Source organism: Raphanus sativus, chromosome 6, assembly GCF_000801105.2.
Source record: "Raphanus sativus cultivar WK10039 chromosome 6, ASM80110v3, whole genome shotgun sequence".
NCBI lineage: Eukaryota > Viridiplantae > Streptophyta > Magnoliopsida > Brassicales > Brassicaceae > Raphanus > Raphanus sativus.
In genome coordinates, this window is record NC_079516.1 from 45,813,936 (window position 1) to 45,824,120 (window position 10,185).

A 10,185-nucleotide genomic window follows, 5' to 3' on the forward strand; every position below is an offset into this window, starting at 1 on the left:
ATCTACATAGACAAACAAATATAGACAAGAATTGAGTTTCAGCTTGCACATGATCGAGCATACTCTTACAAGATCAAAACATTAAGCTTATACAAAACAAATGTTTTTATTATCATTTATGATGACTTGAAGAAACTCTACCGGTGCAGATCAGAGGTGCTTGGAGAGAGCGAAAGCATCATCGACCCTGAAACCACCATCAACGGAATTCCATAATGTCTAATCCCCTTCTCTCTCTCTCTCTCTCTCTCTCTCTCTCTCTCTCTCTCTCTCTCTCTCTCTCTCTCTCTCTCTCTCTCTCTCTCTCTCTCTCTCTCTCTCTCTCTCTCTCTCTCTCTCTCTCTGGTGAAAGCAGAAATAGAGACTTAGGATTGCGGGTCTTCAAAATCCCGCGGTTTAATCCATCCCACTTTCGGTCCGTCCCGCTTTAAGCCCATCCCACTTTGAATCCGTCCTGCTTTGAGTCTGTCCCGCAAGGCCTGCAATTTTTCGGGCTTATCAAATGGAGGTCCAATCCCATCCCGCAGCAAGTCTTTACGGGCTAGACTCGCGGTCCAGGTCCTGGATTGCCATCCCTATATGTAGATCACTATTCCAAACCAAACCAAAAATCAAAAGAAAAATAACCTAACCGAAATCAACCCGAGTTTACAAAAAAAGAAACAGAAAAAGAACTTTGAAAAAATAGAATCAAGCCGAATCTTCGGACATCCATCCGAAATTGGTTTTGGTCTTCCATTAGGGCAGAACTGCCTTCCCTTTTTTCAATTACTACCTTCACTTACATTCGCGCTTCCCTAAAGTTTCAGAGGGTTTTGGTCTCTCGACGAAGAAGAAGAAACGATGAATATGGACGGGCCTCTTGATTTCGAGAACGAAGATCCTCTTGTTAACCCTCCACCATCTGCTGAGAAAAGGTCTTATCCTAGATCCCATAATTCTCATGTTTTTTTCTTGTCATTGGTAGACTTTAGGGTCATTTGTTGCTTCTTGTTTAGGGTTAATGGGCAAAGTAAAGGCTCAACCTTTGTGCCTAATGCTCTTAATAAAGCTCTCAACTTTGTGGTGTTTGTTTCTCTTTGACTTGTGTCTGTCACACGCAGGAAGAAAGTGATTGAGTTAGATGATCTTGTCTCCGATTTCTACAAAGAGAAGAGCAAACTCATAGACAAACGAAACAGGAAACGCAAAGCCTCCTCTAAGCTTTACGATTCTGATGATGATGATGACAAACATGGCCAACAAACTTTGCTCTCCATTGTTGATAACTGTCGTAATCAGGCATGAAATGTTTGTTAAATTCATCACATTCTTAATAAGTTTTTCTTTTTTCTTATCATATAATATCTGTTTGGTGATTCCATGTTTTCAGATGAATGAGATATGCAGCGAAGAAGATATCCAAGAGTGGGGTTTATCTATGTTTGGAGATCAGGTTAGTAGCTGCTTCTTTTATTCCCAATGTTTCAGAGTAATTGATATAGTTTGTTAATAGTTATTTTCTTTGATGTTTTTATATTATAACAGAGAGCTCCAACGCATTCACTGCTTGCTGATCTCGACAACTGCTACTTGTTGAAAGAGTTTATGAGTAGTCAGCTAAACTCGGTGGTCGATCTTAATCCAGATAACGGTTAGTTTTCTAATTGCCTTTAGTTGATTTTCCTTAATATCTTCGGGATTAAAGTATGTACAAATCCAGGAACCGCATTTCTTGAGGGGTTACTGGTTAACGGCTGGCTCACAAAACTGATCTTGACGTGTGCACGTGTGGAAACAATCATATGCAAATGGTCGCTTGATATGTGTATGTCCTTTATCTCTTTTCTTCAAGTTTCTTTTCATTAGAGGTTTTGGCTCACCCAATGCTCTTCGATTTTATCAGTGTTGTATTCACCAAAAGAAGACCTAAGGTCTTCTGCTTGTGACTTCTGGTGTTCCATACTCTTATCACATAACGAGGTGACCACTATCTACCTTTTTCCTTTTACCTGAGCTTCCCTAGTTCAATGTATTATGTTTCCAGACTGAAACTAACTCCTTGGATGATTTTAATCAGGTTAATGGAGCTCCTGTTGAGATCCAATGGCTTCCTAACTATCAGATAATTAAAGAAGCTCTTGAATCATATGGGTTCAGAACTAATTCATCACAAAATGCTGAACTACCTGAAGCAGGTGAGTTTCTTGTTGCTCTCTCCTTTTTTGGTTTTTATTATCATAGATAGAGACTATATCATCTACTAACTTTTGTGCTTGAAGATTCCAAGTCTCAAGGTCCTCCTCAGAATATCAGAGCTTGGCTCAAATTCGTCTCTGCTTGCTGTCAGATTAGGTTTGTGACGCAAAAACAGATAACAAAAACGTTCTCCATGCACCATACATTTTTAAAATACTAATAATGCCTTCTCTGTTGATTCAGGTGTAAAAGGTCTATTTTCAACGCATCTCAACTTGAACAAATAGCCGGAATCCTTGTTTGGCTGCTCTTAGATCGCGGTCTTCAAGGTCTTTCGCTTCTCCTACAAGAATGCTTGATATCTGTTACTGAATCCTTCAAAGATGGAGAGTGGGTTTCAAGCTGCAAGAACATAGCAAACTCTCTTGCTTCCAGGTTCGGCCTCCTCTTCTTTACTTATCATGTATGTATGTAAATCAAATCAAATCACACAGTTGCTTCTCTGGTTTTTGGATTTCATTTTTCAGAGTAGCTCAAGACATGAACTGTTTGAGGATAGTGGAATCTGTATCAGGTGTTGATGCTCGAAGCAAGCGTTTGAGAAGTACCATCGCCAATCAAATGCTTGTTGTTTTACTTGATCATAAGGTAAACAGTTCACATAATAATACCACCAGAAAGTTAAGACTGTAAGTCAAAGGCGTTTATACATATGCTCTGGTCTTTGGTTCTCTCAGGAGAGCGACGAGAATCTGATGAGCTCGCTGATGTCTATCAATCTGAAGGAGAAGAGTTGCAACCTTTTCAGAACGTACATGCTGTTGGTTTTGGCAGAGAACTGGCTCTTGTCCAGTAAACTGGTTGAGGAGAAGCCAGTTTTGAGAGACATGTGGGCTGTGTTTCTCAGAAACTGTTTCAGTCAGATCAATAGCACCGATCTTCGGCCTTTTGCATCAAAGGTGAGTAGAAAGCAGACTTAAAAAAACTTGTCTTCTTTTACTTTGATCCTAGTCTTTAATCTCTGTTTTGTTGGTTATTAACACAGGTTCGTACTAAAGCCTCGTATCTTCTTCAAGGATGCAGAAGCGATTGAAGTGGTAAAACCTGTAACGTTAGCACTTACCAGCAAGTCTCCAAAGTGAAATTTAGTTAGTGTTAGGTTTTGGTTTTTAGCTTTAGTTTAACTCTTTTAACACTGAAAGAAACTAAATTGTAGAACCCTCTATTAAGCTTTCTTTTTTGCCCATGTCTTGGGGGTAGGAGAAAAATCTACCCTTGTGTCATTGATGAATTTGGGTTATGTTACCAAATCTAATACTACAAACTCATTGAGTGGTACTACTGTTGTAAGTTTATTATGTTAGCTGATAGTCGTCTAATGAATATTTTAAGTGCTAATTCAGGCTCATTAATTCGGTATTAAACTGATTAATTTTGTCGGCCGTTTTGATAATTGGCCACCTAACTGACTAGCTTTTACTCCAATGATGATGGGACTTGTAACAATACTCTAATCAAATGGTGATTATATAAGAGGCTTTCACTTTCACATATTTCAATCGGCTTCAATATTTGTGCTGTATATTTTCGCTTTTTAGAAATTTAAAGATCGAAATTGAAAAAAGAAGGATAGATAACTAATGTATTGTGTTGAAAACATGCATATACGTGAAGTGTATATAATGATAACTAATGCATAACTCTAGCTGCGGTTGTTTTTTTTTTGTTCAACAGCTGCGGTTGTTGTTTACAAATGCAAATACACAATCAATAAATGGGGTCAATGTGCACAATAGAAAATATAGGGGGCAATAAATGATAAGTCCTATTCTTGCTTGCTTGTAAGTTGTAATAATAACACAAAACATAATGGGCACCGTTGGGATGGGACGTAAAGGACTTTTTAGTTACTCCTAAGTTTTTCCCCCTTTTGATATGTGCGATTTCTTTTCCCTGTCTTTTTATTTAACCCACCAACATTAGATTCTTTCACTCCCACATCAAGCATCTATTACGCCGGTTTCATATCTTGGTAACATGATTTAGAGCTCTATTAAAGTAAGTAACTAATGATGATTAAATCTTTTTTTTTGTCAAACGATATACACTATGCAAATTTGAAATTTAATACAATACCCATTTAAACGGAATTAATTTGGAGAAGAGACTGAGACATGCGAATAAGCACAAAAGGGAAGATGTTAGGTTATCAGTATCCTCCTTTAGCTGACCAACTTTTCTCCATCCATGATTCCATGTTCACATCACACACACACACACACAGTATTATATAAATACTTTTGAATACGAGTACTTATCGCACGTATGTGTGAATTCACATGAAGCAAAGACAACTGCGTACGTGTGGATATGTCTGATCGACGTCAACTATTGGAAATATGTTTCAGAATGAAGCAATAAATTCATTTCGGGAAATGTTTTTAGGGAAGGGTCCCCCATTGCCATTGGAAGTTTGTATAATTCTAGACTAGGCCCTGGCGACAACTATGGCATTGATTGATAGAACCGATAATAGAAAATCAGTATTTTGCATAGACAATAGTATGTTTTTATAAATGTAGTTAATAAAGTGATTGGAATAACAATAAATAATTTATATATTTTTAAAATGTAAATTTGACATATTTCATGTAGAATAAAAAATCATATAAAAACATGAATATCTTTATTTAATATATAATTATTTAAGTAAAATATTTAAATAAACATATATTGGTTAGTTAAAGAGTAAGAAATAAATCATGTATGAAAAAATCCATTAAAAATGTAGAATGACAGTTTTGATATGATATTAAATAAATATTTTTGCATCTTCTAAATGCTATTCCAAATATTTTTTTTAAATTACTATTAGTTTAATAATAAGTAATATAATGCTTATGGTAATATTCTGTCAATCAAAGCATAGGTGTATGGAAAATTAGAAATGAGTAGTGGCCACAACTCATACACATTTTGATATAGTAAGAGCTAACTCGGACAACCATCCAGGATCTGATCTAGAGGAAAAATCACCTAAGCCATTGATTAATGGATCCAAATTAGATAAGTATATTGTTTAAAAAAAAAATATTAATACTTATAAACATGCAGAGTTTTTAAGTTAAATATTAGTTACTGGAAATTTTTAGTTAGAATAATGTTATTGGACTTTCCAACAATTTAAAAATTTATTAATGTTAAATATATGATTAATAATTAATAGTAGATTTATAGTTAAAATTTAAAGTTCTAACCAAAACTTAACCGCAAACTGATTTTCCTCTTGTTCTAATTTATCATTTTATGTTTTGCAAAACTTTTTTATTTATCCAAAATTTTCATTTTCCTTCTTATCTTTTGATTATATAATTTAGTTTCTATTGACCATTTGAATGTTACCACAAATGAAATAATATTTTCGAAACTGAAATTGATAAAGAATTAGTTGCGGTCTATCATATCACAGAAAATATCAGATAAGTTGGTTATGTTATTAATTGAGTCTACTATGGTTGAAATACTTGGCTATATAAGTTTAACGGATGAATTTTACAAAACTAAATGCAAAACGATCCATATTCAATAATAAGCGTCCTATATATTTTATAAATAATTTATAAAGGGGCATATTTTTAAATTTGGCTTTGGACAGTAGAAAACGTTAGACCTGCATTGCAACCATCTTAAATTAATATTGGAGAAAAGACTAAATTCACATTTATAAGGAAAAAGTAAATGGGACCGTTTTATTTTGTAGTATATAAGATGAAAGTTATTCTTGCTAACAAACCTAACCAGATTATGACTGTATAGAAACTTTAGTATATAGTATCAGTTGGTGAAAATCATTGTTATTGGTGAGATATTGTTTTCATTCTCTCTTTTCTTATATAAAAACATCCTCTTAATTAAACATATAAGATCAGGTCCAGACTTTTAGAGAAGGAAATAGTATTTTTTTCTGTCTAAAGATTTTATTACCAAACTGAACAACATTATGATACATTGACGATTACTAAGCCGGTAGTAAACACAACTTCGGAAACAATAAGCCAAACAAGGGAATGAGGGAACCAACGCTTCAACCAACAGAGAAATGAGGATAATATCAAAAATATACAAACAAACTACCCAAAAGCTTTGAAGAACAAAAGAAGCTCAAGAAATCACCCGAATAGTTGGAAAAGAGCAGCAAGCGCTGGACAAACGTTCCAATGGCCTCATCCAAAAACGAAGAAGAATCAATACAGGAAATAAACCACGAGAAATACACTCAAAATCACTGAATAGTCTGAAGATAAACCCAGGAACGAAAACCAACTCCCAAAATACCTAATTTCCAACCTGAATAGTCTAAAATCAGACAAAATGCAATAGTATAACTATGAATTATTTTTAAAATTCACAGTCTAGTCTTGTTAGTATATATGTAGCTACACTGGTCGCAGAAAGATCCGATGGTGATACAATCGTATAAGAGGATACGAGACTATTTAGGTCTTACTAGAGACAATTTTTGCTAAGGAACAAAATACAATAGCAGTTGTTATGACTTATGATGGCTGAACCGAAACATACATATTTTTACTAAACTTGAAACAGATACCATTAGTTTGATTTAGTCTCTTAATTATTGCAACTAAAATTCTCCACTTCTCTCCAATCCAGACCGAAGAAGACCATGTTATAACCCATGGGTTATAACTTATAACTACTTTACTGTCCAGTCAAATAGCGATCAAGAATCATTATTACCGTTAACGCGTTTTTCTGTTTTGTTTTTGTTGTAAAAACTAAAAAAAGGGAAGAAAAAGTCAATAAAGATTCTCTTTAATGGAAAAAAGGATCAGACATTTTTGTCTCGAGCCCTTGTGACTTGTCTAAAACACCCACTAAATTAAGTTAAATTAAATTAAATTAAATTAAACCAGTGCAAATCAAATCAAATCAAATCAAATCTATTCTATATTTTGTTATAACTTATAACTATGACAACATACACTATAAACTCATCATAACGCACATATAAGTTTCTCACTCACTCTAGAACTGATTCATTGAAGAAGATGGAGAGACAACAGAATTATCTACTTAGCTGTGTTCCCCAAAACCAGTGTGGTATAAAGGTAAATGAAACACAATTCTACATTCTTCTTCAAGAGTTTAATTCACTTTCTTTTTCTATTTTTGAGTGTTTCACATTCAGTTCTCTCCTAACTCATGTTTTATTTTTGTGAGCAGACAATAGAAGAGTTAAGACATTCGCTTCTCCACACAAGAGTGGAGTTAGAGCAAACAATAAGGGTAGCCCAAGAAGAACTCAATACCAAAGACAACCACATAATGCAGCTGAAAGATCTCCTCAACAAAACTATTAAAGAGAAAGATGAAGCGCAAGAGAGATACAAGAAGCTTCTTCTCGACAAAAACTTCATCCTTCAACACCAAACTCTAGATGAACAAGACCCACACATCAGTGGGTTTCCTTCATCCGACGGTGAGGAAAGCATCGTCTCATCATCTTTCGAACCGCCGATGCAAATTGAGTTAGATTTTCCTGAGAGGACATTACCGGAGAGAGGGAAGCTTTTAAATGCGGTTTTGAAGGCAGGGCCTCTGCTTCAGACTCTGCTTTTGGCTGGACAGCTTCCACAGTGGCGTTATCCACCACCGCAGCTAGAGTCATTCGAAATTCCACCGGTGATTATTCCTGAAGCAACAACACCATCGTCACAAAATAGCTGTGGGAGTAATCTAAACCGGAAGAGGGTTCACTGCGACGATTCTAGTTCCAAAAGAGAGACCAAGTACCAAAGACTTCTCTTTCCTTGATTGTTCATGTAATCATATTTTTCATTCAAGCATCAACTATGTTTCTAAAGAGTTCATTTTTCTTTGTTTCTTTCCGCTGCAAAAAGCATTGGAGCTTGAATCGTTTTCTCCCATGTGGAGGTTGTAATATTAGATCCATGGACTGTTCCGGTCCGGTTTTTAACAGGTCGGCCCTTAGAGCTTGAACTACTTTCTCTTATGTAAGGTTGTTATGGTGGGTCCAAGGGCTGATCCAGACCACCTTTTGATCATGTTAAGATCGTCCATATATTGTTTGCAAGTTAACAGCGTGTAGCTTCGGACTGGCTACCTATGCAAAATTTTAGGTCCGGCTTTTAAAGCTTTGAACTAATACTGAAACCGGCCGGGGCTTAAAACGGATATAGGCTAAAAGAGACTGGCCTGCCCCTTTTCAACAAAACTATTCCCTTGGCCTTTGTGTGTGTAAACGAAGACAGAAAAGTGTGTGAGAAAGACTTTAAGATGAAATGATGTGAGGTTGATGAGTGAATAGTGATTTGGATTTTTGGAACCCACATATCTTAAATCAGTATCTTCTAAGAAGATATAAATAAATAAAACTAATTTTGTCAGCGACCAATAACAATTAGTTCTTGCCTATAGACATGTGTACGAGTCGGTGGAGCCTAAAGAAAAAAGTGTGAGGACCAATTTTCTTGGTTATGCTTTTTTTGTACTATTCTTTTTGACTAATTCACCCACTAACCTTATTTTTTCCAAATACAAGATATCTTTAGCCTAGTCTTAACATCCATGGCAAATCATTCACATAGCCATAGGTTATTCAAGAGCAAATGCATAACCAAATAATGAGTTTATAAAAAGAGAACTTAGCTTGATTACATAAAGTACTTTTGTTTATATGAATATAAACGACAATAAAATTTCCAACATTCCATGTTAACAAACAAATCAAGTTCTTCAGAAATGATTTCATGAGGAGAAGTTGATGAGTTTGTGTAAAGTTTGGTCATCTTGCACAATCGAGTGGTTACTAGTGGGCCTAACATTACGAATGATATTTAACAACTTCTCCGATCTAGTACGATATATTGAATTTTTTTTTTCCAAAAGATATATTAATATTTTTGAAAGCTAAGATACATTGAATTGTTGGGAAAATCTTACAGATTATACAATTTTAATACATTAAGAACGTGGAAAACTCTCTAGTTTAATGGTTCACCAAATTGTTAATTAGTGTCTATACTATAAATGTTTTTGGGATTTGATTGTTAGACACTACAAAGACATGCCTATAATGCGTAAACACTACGAAGAAATTTCTTCGTAAAATTGTAGTAAATTTCAAAAAAATAGTTTCATCGTAATATATAAATAAATTTATGTTGATTGTAAAAGAAAAGAAAAAGTTAATAACTTAGATGTTTTTTTGTAGTGAGATAATGTTATGACAAAATAACAAGGAATACCGCATTTATAACTAATATGTTTTCTTGTAGAGAAATAATGTATAGAAGTATTTTCACAATATAATACATGTAAAAATTTAGTAATTATGAGTTTGTGTAGAATGTAAAATTTTCTTTTGAAAATCTCTGTAATTGTTCTATAAAATATAGTAAGGATATTTCAGACGGAAAAATACATTTAAGTATTGTGAATAATTTAATCTTGATGCGTAATATATTATTCAAACCAAATATAGTTTTAAGAGAAGTTACAAGGAAGTATTCAACAGGCCCACTAAATAGAGTTTTAAACGAAAAAGTTGGATTTTTAAACATTTGTCTTATGGGCTCTTAAGATTTTCAGAGGAAAAAAAGAGATGAAAGCGTGATAGAAACAAACTTTAAAATTTGATAAAGAAAACAAACTTTAAAATAAACGAGAAGCAAGAGAAACCTTTTTATCTTTTTTTTTTTGTCAACACTAAATAGCAACCTCTTTGATCATGTAAAAATACGAAGAAATGTAAATGTTATTTCAAAATTTTCAGATAATAATTGATATAAGTGTTGGATGAATGATCCAAAATAAAAGAAAAGAAATAGAAAGTTGTTGTTTGATGAATAAGATGAAGATTATTGGGTTGGCCCAAACGGAATTTCTTGGAGTATTTCAAACCCACTTTACTATATGACACTCAGAAAAACAAATCCGGCGCATTACTATGAACTTCAATTATTA

At 34.2% G+C, this 10,185-nt stretch overlaps 2 protein-coding genes across 2 annotated transcripts; both read left to right on the plus strand.

The window, feature by feature from the left end:
- The first annotated feature begins 658 nt into the window (after nt 1-658).
- Nucleotides 659-3,576, plus strand: LOC108813792 (uncharacterized). Its single transcript, XM_018586447.2, has 12 exons — nt 659-917; nt 1,104-1,281; nt 1,373-1,435; nt 1,528-1,633; nt 1,703-1,807; nt 1,886-1,962; nt 2,060-2,177; nt 2,262-2,334; nt 2,422-2,613; nt 2,706-2,826; nt 2,916-3,137; nt 3,224-3,576. Exons 1-12 carry the CDS (start codon nt 844-846, stop codon nt 3,269-3,271), a joined length of 1,377 nt encoding a protein of 458 aa, XP_018441949.2. The 5' UTR covers nt 659-843; the 3' UTR covers nt 3,272-3,576.
- Nucleotides 3,577-7,152: 3,576 nt separating this feature from the next.
- On the plus strand, nt 7,153-8,199 carry LOC108809036 (uncharacterized). The gene is made up of 2 exons (XM_018581159.2): nt 7,153-7,307; nt 7,423-8,199. The coding sequence occupies exons 1-2, from the start codon at nt 7,248-7,250 to the stop codon at nt 8,011-8,013; spliced, it is 651 nt and encodes a 216-aa protein (XP_018436661.2). The 5' UTR covers nt 7,153-7,247; the 3' UTR covers nt 8,014-8,199.
- The last annotated feature ends 1,986 nt before the right edge of the window (nt 8,200-10,185 follow it).